General features: G+C 43.8%; 1 protein-coding gene across 1 annotated transcript; it reads right to left on the bottom strand.

Moving 5' to 3' along the window:
- Positions 1–8283: 8283 nt before the first annotated feature.
- LOC123403988 (probable glutathione S-transferase GSTU6) lies at positions 8284–9744 on the bottom strand. Its single transcript, XM_045097888.1, has 3 exons — positions 9453–9744; positions 9042–9380; positions 8284–8864 (listed from the first exon to the last, which is right to left on the bottom strand). The coding sequence occupies exons 1-3, from the start codon at positions 9639–9641 to the stop codon at positions 8499–8501; spliced, it is 894 nt and encodes a 297-aa protein (XP_044953823.1). The 5' UTR covers positions 9642–9744; the 3' UTR covers positions 8284–8498.
- Between the last annotated feature and the right edge of the window lie 4296 nt (positions 9745–14040).

Below are 14040 nucleotides of genomic sequence, written 5' to 3'. Positions count from 1 at the left end.
CCTCGGGCACGGCGTAGTAGTAGCTTCAAATATGGGGTTTGTAAAAAAGTTTATTGTTCATTTATTGTTCGGAGCCAATTTGTTTTTTTTTACTGAGAGCTACTTGTACGTGCAAATGAATTGAAATTTTGAACGTGCCTCCTTCACCACATTACTTTGCAGAAAAAATGGTTTTTAGAATTATTTTGTATCTTTTGTGAAATTTCTTGATCTCATGCTGATGAGCCTGGCTCATAAATGGATACTCGAATTTTCTGCATCTATCATTCAGACATTTTTTCGATAAAGGGCATTTCATTGAATTGAATTATCGAATTGATACAATCGCAGCGTAAAAAAGCCCGGCCTTTGCATAAGCAGATGCACACAGGCAACAAGTCCACAAATTCGAGAAAGGTAAAACACAAGATGTAGCTAATATAACATAGTGAACCAGCCTAGGACGTGGCAGATCCTATCCGAAGATCACACCGCCATCCATGAGGGTAGAAAACCTTCGTGGATGTACGCTCCAGTCATGTAGACGTCATCATAAAAAGGTCCCTGTCTTCCGGCTTCTGCAGGATAGACCAACGACGGAGCCAGAGCGAACATACATGAATAACCTGCACAGGAGATAGAACACATTTTTTGTTAAAAACTATATCATTCCTGGTAAGCCATAATCTCCAACATAAGGCAGCCGCCCCCACTAGAATGTGTGCAGAAAATAGTTTGTCAATACCCCTCAACCAGTTGTCGAACATGTTATGTGCACTACGTGGTGGGTATAGGTTTGAAGCTATTTGGACAATGGCCCACACAGACCTAGCAAACTTCCACTCAAAAAATAAGTGTCTAATGGACTCGTAATGTTGGCAAAAGAGACATTTTTTGCATCCTTGGGAGTTGCGCCGTGCCAAATTATCCCTAGTTAAGATGACTCCTCTATTAAGAAACCAGAGAAATATCTTCACTCTTAGAGGAATTTTGAGCTTCCAAATTTCCTGTTATCAACCGGAACCTCATTACGAACCAGTGCATCATACATGGAGTTGACTGAAAACCTTCCATTCTCGTGCAATTTCCATCAGAAAACATCCGGTTCATCTGACAAATGAATTACCTCCAAACGTGTGATTAATTCATCCCATGTTGCCAGTCGAGGTCCTAGAAGAACCCTATGAAAAGAGATATCAGGATTTGCTTGCCCCAAAGCTTGTTTGACCGTAACAAATTTATGGTTGACAATCCTGTACAAGCTGGGGTATTGCACGCTCAGCAGGGTTCTCCCTAGCCAAGTATCTTCCCGAAATAGGACCTGGACCCATCCTTGACCGAGAATGTTTCGAAATTGAAAAAAGAATTCCTTTTCCTTCATCACCCCACTCAAAATATGTGAATCGCCAGGTTTCAGTAGACTTGAGAAATAGCTTTGGATCCCACGTACTTGTTACGAATGATTTCCTGCCATACGCCATTCTCAGTGAGTAGTTTGTACACTCATTTGCTGAGTAGAATAATATTTTTAATCTCAAGGTCCTGGATTCCAAGTCCCCCTTGGCTTTAGGTAGACATAAAACATTCCACCGAGCCAGTTAATATTTTTTTGTTTCATTATCACTCTTCCAGAAAAATCTAGAACTAAAGTAGTCGAGGCAGTCTATCATTCAGATATATCTCCATTAAATAAGGTATCGCTCACTACTTGCTAAAACGGTATACAAGACGATTCACCAATGGATTTGCATTAGCTTATTTGTTTTGCAGTATTTTCAAATACAAAAGTTGGAAGTGTGTACATTGTATATAAACTTCTTTCAAGAGGTATAGTGGAGGGGGGTTTCGTATGAAACATATTGTAGATCAATTACTGACAGATACGTACTTACCCATCCACCAACTTGAGAAAAGATGGGCACCTAATGTAAAAGACAAATCGAGGTCGATATCTTCCGTACATGAATCCTCTGCGTCTTATGGAAAAGAACATGACATTGTATGTGAAATCACATAAACAAACAAACAAGCAAGCAAGAAAGCATGTCAATACAACAAGCTCACAACCCTTGAAAAGTAATTGGCTAAGAGTGATGCTTTCCTCACGTTGTCTATCGAGGATACGAGCACATGTGGATCAAAAACATTTACTATGTTTCCCTAGGATGATGCTACCAGTTATAATAAGAATGTTCAGTTTAACTATTTTCTGAATTGTAAATTAAAATTAATTATTAGAGGGGGGTTGGGATTCAAAGATATCCATTGTTTCATCTTGGCACTATTAGCAAAACAAGCTTGGCGCCTTATCGATGACCCTGACTCTCTCTGTGCAAAAATTCTTAAGGCAAAATACTACCCTGATGTTGATCTCTTGAATGCAAGGTTGAAAAAGCAAGCCTAATTTAATTGGCAAAGCATAATGGATGGAGTGGAATCCCTGAAACATGGACAGATTTGGAGGGTAGGGGATGGTCAAGAAATAAGCATTTGGGATGACTACTGGATCCCACTTTATCCCACAAGAAAGGTTATTTCTAGCAGAGGTAACCTTCTTCTTTCTAGGGTCTCAGATCTTATTGTCCCAGTTTCAGGCGATTGGGACTCCTCAGTGGTAAACCAGACTTTTTGTCCCATTAATGCTCATCGGATTCTTGCTATTCCTTTACCGTTATTTGAAATGTCAGACTTCCTGACATGGAACCTCACTAAATCAGGGGTGTTCACGGTTAAGTCTGCTTATCATGCTATTTGGGACTCCAAATTTGGACACATTCAGGAGGGAATGCCTTGCTCCTCATCGCCAGCTTCCACTTGGGACTCTGTCTGGAGTCTGTGTTGCCAGGTAAAAATGAAAATCTTCATTTGGCGATTACTACAAAGTGCAATTCCATGCAGAGCTATCCTAGGTGACAGACACATCAAAATCAAGCCGAACTGTCAGGCTGCAATCAAGGACCAGAGACCATCCGCCATCTTCTTTTTGAATGTCCTATAGCGGTTCGGGTGTGGAAACTTCTAGGACTGTGGAATGTGATAAAACCTAGTCTGGCTACGACCTTATATGGAGAGGCTCTTGTTAACTACCTGCTCAGCCTACCTGATAATCATTTACACGTCGTGGGTTCGCCCAAACTGAGAGAAACTGTGTCTATTTGCTGTTGGTTCTTGTGGTGGGAAAGGAGAAAAATTACTAATGGAAGTACCCCACAAACGGTTGAACAAATTAACCTTGTCGTCCGTGTCTTGGCGGCTAACTTTATTGTAGAAAATTCCTCGAAATCTAATATTCGAACGGATGGATGGAAGAAGCCTAGGAAGGATTATGTCAAGCTAAATGTGGATGCCAGTTTTGATCAACACTCCCTCCAAGGGTCTGTTAGTGCTGTTAACAGAGACCATAACGGTGCTTTTGTTGCTGCTGCAAATGAAAAACTAGGGATCTGCTATGACGCGTCCACTGCAGAAGCAATTGCTGTTAGCTTCGGTCTGAATCTATCCCGAACAGCTCGTTGCAGCAAAGTTGAAGTTAATTCAGATAATGTGGAGGTTATTTCAGCTCTCAAGGACGGATATTCTTCTTCGGTGGCTTCGATGTCCAGCGCAATTTTTGATGATTGTTATTTTATTTCCTTAGATTTTAGTCATATTGATTTTTATCACTCTTGTAGAGAAAACAATATGGTTGCTCATGAGTTAGCTAATTTAGCTAGATTCACCCCTCCTAAAGTCTGGTTGGATACAACCCCTACAGCCGTTATCCCTCTCATTGTATCTGATTCTATAATTGTAGCTATTCAACAAAAGGGGTGTTCTTATCAAATAAAACTCGCGTTACTACTAAATTGAAAGTAGTAGCACCTGATAAAAACCTGCACTACAACTAAGTGGTGTCCACCGTACCCCCGGACATGACGTAGTAGTAGCATGGAATATAAATCCCATGCTACTACTAAGTTATCAGTAGTAGCGCGGGGAATACAAGCACACTACTACTAAGTGGTCTTCACCGTGGCTATCGGACATGTCGTAATAATAGCTTCCAATTTGAGGTCTGTAAAAATGTTTACTCTTCAAATATTGTTTGGAGCCAATTTGACTTTTTTTTTGCAGAGAGCTACTCGTGCGTACAAATGAATTAAAATTTTAAGCGTACCTCACTCACCAAATTACTTACCATGCAGAAAAATTGGATTTTTAGAAATAATTTGTATTTTTTGTAATTTTTTCTTGACCTCGTGCAGATGAGCCTCGGCTACATTTGGATTTTACTTCATCTATCGTTCGGACAGATCTCCATTAAATAAGGTGTTGCTCGTTACTTGCTAAATTAGTATATAGGACGATTCACCAACCGATTTGCATTAGCTTATTTGATTTGCAGTATTTTCAAATGCAAAAGTTGGAATTGTGTACGTATTTTCAAGAGGTATAGTGGAGGGGGATTTTTATATGAAACATATTGTAGATCACAAAAACAAGAGGTAAAGTGGATAAGTACCAAGACGTACTTATCCGTCCACCAACTAGACAAAAAATGGACACCTAATGCAAAAGACAATGATATCTTTCGTACATGCACCGTCCGCGTCTAATGGAAAAGTGCTTGACATTGTATGTCAAATCACAAAAACAAACAAACAAGCAAGCAAGAAAGCATGTCGCAACAGGCAAAGAGTCCACGGAAAGTATTTGGCTAAGAGTGATGCTTTCCTCATGTTGTTTATCTATGATAAGAGCAGGTGTGGAGCAAAAACATTCACTATGTTTCCTTTGGATAATGCTATAATAAGAATATTCAGTTTAACTATTTTCTAAAGTGTAAATTAATATTAGTTATTTAAGTATTAAATTATTATTTTCATTCGATCCAAAGGTGGATCAGATTCCATTGTCAAGATGTAACAGAAATTAAAATTCTTCTGCATTGGGTACTTGTTACATAATAATAATAATTATTAATTGCAATATTTACGATAATAATAATAATTACAATGATTACAACAACAATAGTAATAGTAATAATTATAAGAATTACAATAATAATTTTAGTTAATTCTTTAAATACAATTATTATTATTATTTCTAAAATAAGTGTCGGTGGTTCAGTATAAATTTAGTACAAATTTACACTACTAGAAAAAAGCATATAGGTAAATATTTAGGACTAACTAAGAAAATAAACCTACCCTACTACTAATTAGTAGTAGCGAGGGATATAAATGAGTGTTATTACTAAGTTGATAGTAGTAGCGCGTGGTAGAAAGCCGCGCTACTAACTAGTATCCACCGTGCCCCGGGGACATGCCTTAGTAATAATGAGGGGTATAAATCCTACCCTACTACTAAGTTGATAGTAGCAGCGCGGGGTATAAACCCACGCGACTACTAAATGGTATTCACTGTGGTCCCTAGGGCACGCCGTAGTAGTAGCTCCAAATATGGGGTTTGTAAAAAAGTTTATTGTTCATTTATTGTTCGGAGCTAATTTGTCTTTTTTTACTGAGAGCTACTTGTACATGCAAATGAATTGAAATTTTGAACGTACCTCCTTCACCATATTACTTACCATGCAGAAAAATTGGATTTTGTAATTATTTTGTATCTTTTGTGAAATTGTCTTGACCTCATGCTGATGAGCCTGGCTCATAAATGGATACTCGGATTTTCTGCATCTATCATTCAGACATTTTTTCGATAAAGGGCATTAATCGCATCGCAAAAAAGCCCGGCCTCCGCATAACCAGATGCACACAGCCAACAAGTCCACAAATTCGAGATAGGTAAAACCCAAGATGTAGCTAATATAACATAGTGAACCAACCTAGGACGTGGAAGATCCTATCCGAAGATCACACCGCCATCCATGAGGGTAGAAAACCTTCGTGGACGTACGCTTCAGCCATGTAGACGGCACCATAAAAAGGTCCCTGTCTTCCGGCTTCTGCAGGATAGACCGACGATGGAGCCATCGCGAACATACATGAATAACCTGCATAGGAAATGGAACAAAAATTTTAAAAACTATATCATTCCTGGTAAGCCACAACCCCCAACATAAGGCAGTCGCCCCCACTAGAATGTGTGCAGAAAATTGTTTGTCAATACCCCTCAACCAGTTGCCGAACATGTTCTGTGCACTACGTGGTGGGTATAGGTTTGAAGCTATTTGGACAATGGCCCACACAGACCTAGCAAACTTCCACTGAAAAAACAAGTGTGTAATGGACTTGTCATGTTGGCAGAAGACACATTTTTTGCATCCTTGCCAGTTGCGCCGTGCCAAATTATCCCTAGTTAAGATGACTCCTCTATTAAGAAACCAGAGGAATATCTTCACTCTTAGAGGAATTTTGAGCGTCCACAATTTCCTGTTATCAACCGGAACCTCATTATGAACCAGTGCATCATACATGGAGTTGACTGAAAACCTGCCATTATGGTGCAATTTTCATCGGAAAACATCCGGTTCATCTGACAAATGAATTACCTCCAAACGTGTGACTAATTCAGCCCATGTTGCCGGTCGAGGTCCTAGAAGAGCCCTACGAAAAGAGATATCAGGATTTTCTTACCCCAAAGCTTGTTTGATCGTAACAAATTTATGGCTGACAATCCTGTACAAGCTGGGGTATTGCACGCTGAGCGGGTTCTCCCTAACCAAGTATCTTCCCCGAATAGGACCTGGGACCCGTCCTTGATCGAGAATGTTTCCAAATTGAAAAAAGAATTCCTTGTCCTTCATCACCCCACTTAAAAAATGTGAATCGCCAGGTTTCCGTAGACTTGAGAAATAGCTTTGGACCCCCCGTACTTATTACGAATGATTTCCTGCCATACGCCATTCTCAGTGAGTAATTTGTACACTTATTTTCTGCGTAGAGCAATAGTTTTAATCTCAAGGTCCTGGATTCCAAGTCCCCCTTGGCTTTTAGGTCGACATAAAACATTCCACCGAGCCAGTTTATATATTTTTTTGTTTCATTATCACTTTTCCAGAAAAATCTAGATCTAAAGAAAAATCTAGATCTAAAGTAGTCGAGGCGGTCTATCATTCAGACATATCTCCATTAAATAGGGTATCGCTCATTACTTGCTAAAACAGTATACAGGACGATTCACCAATGGATTTGCATTAGCTTATTTGTTTTGCAGTATTTTCAAATACAAAAGTTGGAAGTGTGTACATTGTACATAAACTTCTTTCAAGAGGTATAGTGGAGGGGACTTTCGTATGAAACATATTGTAGATCAATTACTGACAGATACATACTTATCCATCCACCAACTTGAGAAAAGATGGACACCGAATGTAAAAGACAAATCCAGGTCGATATCTTCCGTACATGAATCGTCTGCGTCTTATGGAAAAGAACATGACATTGTATGTAAAATCACATAAACAAACCAACAATCAAGCAAGAAAGCATGTCAATACAACAAGCTCACAACCCTTGAAAATTAATTGGCTGAGAGTGATGCTTTCCTCACGTTGTCTATCTAGGATACGAGCACATGTGGATAAAAAACATTTACTATGTTTCCCTAGGATAATGCTACCAGTTACCCTAGATTTACTACTATTAAATTGGCTGAGAGTGATGCTTTCCTCCCCGCCGCCGCGCCTGCTCCTCCCCGCCGTCGCGACTGCTCCTCCCCGCTGCCGCGCCTGCTCCTTCCCGCCGCCGGGACCCGCCGTCGACCAGCTCCGCGCCGGGCGAGGACGGCGAGGTCCTGGGCGGCTGGACAGCGCCGACGGGTTTGAGGCCTTGGTGGCTGCCAGATTGGTGCGCCGGGCGAGGACGGCGAGGTCCTGGGTGGCGGCGCGGGACAGGACAGGCAGCGCGAGGAGTTGCAGCGCGCACGAAAAGTTCAGCGCCCACAAGCTCGCGCATGCAATATACTGCGTCCGGTTCAGTTTTTCCCAGCGCGCTGAACATTTTTTACGGCGTGCTCTATTATACAGCGTCTGTTGGAGTGTAATTTCTAACTCCGCGCGCGCGCTAAACTTGTGAGTTTTTTGGGCACGACGCTAGTATTGGGCGTCTGTTGGAGATGCTTTTAAGAAGTGCGGCTCTATATCTTGTAGCGCCCTGTTTTCTTTTTTTTTGTTGATTTAGCTCAATGTCATGGGTTATTTTAGTCTTTCGGAATTATTTTTACTCGTAGGTTGTTTGGTTCTTAGGATTATATATTCATATATCTTGCCGATTATTCATACCCAGTCATTTAACTTGAAAAAAAATACTAGTTTTTGATGTATGTTTGGAACTCATACAAATCAAAGAGTCCATAAATTTGCACTTTACGTAAAAAGCAACCTGCACTGAGTATTGTGACTAGCCGTTGTCTGAATAGTAACACTCCACATAATTACAGGAGACATCTGAAGAGAAACGAGAACAATATTTGGTGTTTTGACATCTTTCATGGCGCCGATGGCACTCCTTCCATGCACTCATAAATTTTGAAGATACGGAGTACTTTGTTACTTGAGATTCCCATACTGTTGTCCCATTTTAGATTAGAGCCTTCTGAGCACGTTTCATCTTGGCAAACTCAACCAACCTATCAATATCTGGCAGAACTACCTTAGCAGGTTCCATTCCACCAAAGCGCTCCATCCATGCCAGCAGTAACGGGGTTTTGGTGGCGTCAAGGAGCTCGAGGCCACAGAGCGCCTCGGTTCCTTGCATCCATGCGACCATACCACCCAACACGACGTCAATGTAGCCGACGTTGTCTCCTCCAAAGAACGGCTTTCCACTGGAGCATTCCCTTAGGGCCACCTCTAGCTTCTCCACTGCTGCGAGCGTCTGCTTCGTCCCTTCATGTTTCTCCTTGTCCGTTTTGCCCACGAACATCTTCCACCATGGCGCGACTAGCTGCAAGCACACAGAGTCAGACATATAGTGTTTTTTTTGTGTGCAAGCAGACACATAGTTTTTAACTCCACTGAAATATGTATACATGGTGCATCCGGCCACAAACTAAATTGGGAATCAACGCATGCAAGTTGCAAACACAGTAAGGGGATGTTGAAGGTAGGGCTGGGTTATTACATTCTGATCAATGTAGGCGGCCCAGAACCGAGCGACGGCACGTTGGTAGGGGTCGCCAGGGAGCAGGCAGGGTCCTGTCCCGCGGTAGACCTCGTCGATGTACTCCAAGATGGCGAGTGACTCGCAAATTGGCACGCCATTGTGGATGAGAACGGGCACCTTCTTGTTCACCGGATTGGACTCTAGAAGAAGGTCACTCTTGTTGGCAAGGTCCTCTTCCTGGTACTCGTAGCTCAAGCCTTTGAAGTTGAGCGCTAGCCTCACTCGCAGCGCGAACGGCCCCCTCCATGTCCCCAGGAGCTTTAGCTCGTGCTCGTCTTCCCCTCCTGCCACTTCTTCCTATATATGCTAGCTAAAATAAATAACAGACCCAACAAGTATAAATTTTGAACAAAACTATACCATACATACCTCGCGGTCGGTCGCCGGATATGGATTATTGGTGGAGGACGAGGGTACGATGAGCTTAGTGTTCGCCGACGGCGAGGAAAACACGAAGCGTGCGCTTGAACACCGTCCGGCTATTATTACCGGGGGCCGTGAGCGAGCTGCCGTTAGGACGACGAGAGAATTCGGCAAAACGAGCCCATGGAGCGCCATGGCGCGCGTATGTCTCTGTACACGCTCGTAGATTTGAACTCGTACGTGAGCCAAGTGTGATCGTGCTTATTATTTGGTTTGTTCCTGGCCTGGCCGATTGGTAGGTCGGCCTGTTTATATAGACACGACGAGACGAGCGAGAGAGCGCAATCAGATGCCAGAGCGTGGATGATTGAGCGGTGGGTGCCAGCAGCTTATAATTACACTTATACTTAATCTTGATTAATACTAAAGAAAAACTTTTAAAATTGACCTACTGATTTTCTATGTGATGTAAGCCACCTCGTGAGCCATCCGATCGATCTCCATATGGTCCCACCCACCCACCCATCGGCTGCTTTATCTCGAGCGCAGCAACCAGAGTCACTCATTTCTTTCACCACAGGAACGAGATCACTATTCTCCCTCTTTCTTCTCTGCATCCCTCTCTGACTTTCATCATGGCCCTTGTCCAGGCAGCCGCAGGAGACGTGCGGCACCCCGGTGATGAACCTGCAGCCGTCAACCAGCAGCACCGTGTCGTTGTTGCTCCGCCGCATCGTCGGACGCTGCTGCTGTCAATGTTGCCGAGCACATTGGTACAGGGTCGCCGGGGTTGCAGACGCAGAGGAAGAATCGTTTGGTTCTGCAGAGCAGGCCGCGTTGGGGGAGCTGTAGTGCAACACGAGGTGCTGCAGATCAGACGGTTCTCAATGGCAAAAAACATGGCTCAATACATCCAGCCCACGTCCTCTATTTCGACACATCTACGCGTACGTCTGCCTTCTCTCAATCATTGGTAAGTCGATAAGCATGGCTCAATACATCCAGCCCACGTCCTCTATTTCGACACATCTACGCGTACGTCTGCCTTCTCTCAATGATTGGTAAGTCAATAAGCATGGCTCAATACATCCAGCCCACGTCCTCTATTTCGACACGGCACCTCGCCATGGCGTCGTTTATCCTCGTTCCCGCTGATGCAACCCGATGTAATATAAATATCGGGTTTGATAAAACTCAGCTCTTATGGTCTCATTCACATGCATTATCGTTGGATCAAAAGCAATGTAGCGATTCGTGTAGTGTCCAAGCCAAGTTGCCCTCAGCCCCTTTTTTTTCTGTTGTTATATTGTTGTTCGCCTGTTGCGGCCCATCACGTCCTCCTGTCAATGATGGAAGAAAGAAAAAGGTAGCGACGCTGTCTAGTTTTTTTCTTCTTTGGGGTAGCGATGCTACCTTGTGTATGTGTATCGGGTCATATTGGCCTTTTGTCCTTTGTTTTTTTCTCAGTGTTTTTTATTGACTGTCGCCTTATTTTTTATATTTTTTGTTTTCTAATTTCAGCTTTTTAAATATTTTTATTCCTTGTTTTTCTTTAATATTATGTTGTGTTTTTTTCCTTTTATGTTAGTGAAATGAAATGCCAAGCCTTTTTTTCAGTTGAAATATTTTCTCTTACTGAGGATTGCAACTCAGGCAACGGTATATTTTTAAACGGGACAGAAACTAAAAATTCAAATGGGATCGCAATTCCAAATATTTAGTGATGGTCGCAATTGCATGTGTTCAAATGCTTGTCGCAACAACACATTTTCAAGGCAAGGTGTAGCTCCAATTTTTTTTAAACAGCTCGCAACTATTTTTTCTAAATGGGGTCGCAGTTACAAGTTTTTAGTAAGGGTCGCAACTCAGATTCTTGTCGCCACTATACCTTTTGAAGCGGAGGCACAACTGCAAATTTTTCAAACGGGGTTGAAAGTAATTTTTTTAATTATGCCACAATTGCAAGTTTATAGCAATGGTCCATGTGTTTAAATGCTAGTGGTAACTTTATGTTTTCAAGGGGGGGGGGGTCAGAACTGCAAGTGTCGTGGGTATAAGTCTGACTGTAGAAGTATGGGGTACGAAAGTATATGGGCAGAGCCTTAGCTACGGCTAGGATGTATGAGTTCAGGCCCCTCTACGGTGGAGGTAAAAGCCCTACGTCTCAGTTCTCTTGAGAGCTTTGTGTCGAGTGGATTATAGGATTACAGCAAGTGCCAACCCTTGCACCGGTGGGGAAGAGCCGCTTATATAGAGTGCGCTGCCCTTCACAATGGTCCGGTGGACAAGGGTGGAATAGTGGCGAGTAAATGCTTACGTTACAAGTAACGTAAGCTTTAAATGCTAATAATGGTGTATGAAAACGTATGACCGTTGCCCTCCTGGGAGGTTACGATGTACAGAGTGGATTCCGGTCGGTACGTTAGATATGCTCCGAGTGGATCGTCTCCGATGGATGATGAGGGCGCCCTTAGTTCAGTCGGAACTGTCTAAGGGCCTTGTCTTCTATGAAGGGTAGTCCTTGGGTAGGACCTATAGGGCAGGCCTATGACCCTACCCTGGGACTATAACCCCATCATTAGTCCCCGAATGGATCGGGGTTGGAACGATGAAGTGATGTCTGGAGTTTGAAACCGACTGGTATTGAGGTGACTTTAGCGTTGTTTGCCTCGATCCATGTTATCTTTTCAGCTAGTGATCCGAGTGAATATGCCAGTGAAACGAACCGTCAGGGACCGAGTGCTTCCGCGGAATCTTTCGACGTGACTGGTCAAACTGACAGCGTCGGATTTTCCGGGATCCTCAAATTTCGGTTGCCGCGCGCTCAGCGGGGATGACGACATCGCCATCGAGTAGGTTTTGCCTCCTCGATTACCGCGCCGCTATCTTCTCCACTAATCTTGCAGCGGCCGGTTTGGGGGATAAGATCTTGGGCCCACCTGTAAGTGACCCAGTCGGAGGCCTATTAAAGCCTCCCCGGCGGGATTTCCTGTTGCGCTGCTCATCCTCCTCCCATTAATCTCGCTTCTCCCGCAGCTCTCTGCACACCCCGAGCCACCTCCTGCCTCTCCTCCTCTGCGGATCCGTCGTCCTCGCCATGACGAAGGGGCAGACCAGCAAGCTCGAGGCGCAGAAGAAGAAGAAGAAGGGTGAAAGTGCATGCTATACCCCTAATTGTCTTTTGGTGTTAATGACAACACATACATAGGAAACTAATCCTATTTGTTGAGTGTATCTCAGGACGGCAAGTACTTTAGTAGATTAAGATTTATGTGCCAAAGGTTGCCTGAAAAGATTGCTGATGTATATTTCGAGAAGACTCGGGATTAAGAAGAGATGTTGTAGAATAGTCTTTTCAGTTTACTGATATTGAGTATAGGGATCCCGCACTATTAAAAGGGGATCACAGGCTTTGCGATAAACTTGCTCATACCACATCTCTACAAACATATCAAACACCACATACTGTCCACTGTCTACAATTCAATATATGTCCAATTACCTCGGACATCCGGCTCCCTCCGGACGTCCGAGGGCCGGACATCCGGCTCCCTCCGGCAATCCGTAGCCAGACACCAGTAGTCTGTAAGGCTTATATCTCGGAAATCCGGCTCCCTCCGGACGACCGAGGGCCGGACGTCCGGCCAAGCCCCGAAAATCCGGAGGTCAACACCAGTAGAATGTGTGCACTATATCTCGGAAATCCGGCTCCCTCCGGATGTCCGAGCGCCGGATGTCCGACACCCATCGGAAATCCGGAAGCCACCACTAGTAGAACTTGTGCTGTATAACACGGACTTCCGGGCTACTCCGGACGTCCGTATGCTGATGAATTCAAATATGTTCAGGCACATCTACACGCCTCGGACGACCGACCCCTGTCGGACGTCCGGCCGCTGATGAATTCAGAAGAGTTCCAGTCATGCCTACAGGTCTCGGACGACCGACCCCTGTCGGACGTCCGTCCCCTCACGGACGTCCGGACTTCCGACAAGTGTCGGACGCCCGGACCCTGTGTGACTTATTGCACCTCCAACGGCTGGATTTCACTCCACACTATAAATACTCTTCTCCCACCTCGGGAAAGGGTGTTCAACACAGCTAAGACACACGCAAGAACACCTTTCCTCTCACTCACTCTTGTCTACACCAAATCCTAGATCCCAAGAGCATTTGTGAGTCCTTTTGAGTGTTGTTCCAATCAAAAGATAGATCGTCTCCCTCTCCTCCTTCCCACCAAAGTGATTTGTGATTTGAGCAATCCCCGTGATCTTGTTACTCTTGGAGGTTGGAGACTCCTAGGCGGTAGGAGTCTTCGGAGAGGAATCAAACCATTGTGATATCCCCCGGAAAGTTTGTGAAGGTTTGGAAGCCACCTCAAGGCTTACCACTAGTGGTTGAGAAACGCCTTCGTGGAGTTATCTCAAAGGGAGAATAGGGTGAGCCTTCGTGGTAACATCCGCCCCTCTAACGGTGACGTAGCTTCCCTCCAAGGAAGTGAACATCGGGATACATCCTTGTCTCTCTCGAAGTTTCGGTTATTCCTAACCCTAACTCTCTACTTGTGTTAATCCTTATTACATACTTGTATTTG

This window comes from Hordeum vulgare, chromosome 6H (genome assembly GCF_904849725.1).
Source record: "Hordeum vulgare subsp. vulgare chromosome 6H, MorexV3_pseudomolecules_assembly, whole genome shotgun sequence".
Taxonomy (NCBI): Eukaryota; Viridiplantae; Streptophyta; class Magnoliopsida; order Poales; family Poaceae; genus Hordeum; species Hordeum vulgare.
Note: the sequence above shows the minus strand (reverse complement) of the source record. Positions and strands in the feature narration are given on the sequence as shown.

Coding starts and splice junctions, on each gene's coding strand:
- LOC123403988 (XM_045097888.1), bottom strand. CDS start 9,641: ATGGCGCTCCATGGGCTCGTTTTGCCGAATTCTCTCGTCGTCCTAACG. Junction 9,381..9,452: donor ATCCGGCGACCGACCGCGAG/GTATGTATGGTA, acceptor TAGCATATATAG/GAAGAAGTGGCAGGAGGGGA. Junction 8,865..9,041: donor CCGCCTACATTGATCAGAAT/GTAATAACCCAG, acceptor GTGTGCTTGCAG/CTAGTCGCGCCATGGTGGAA.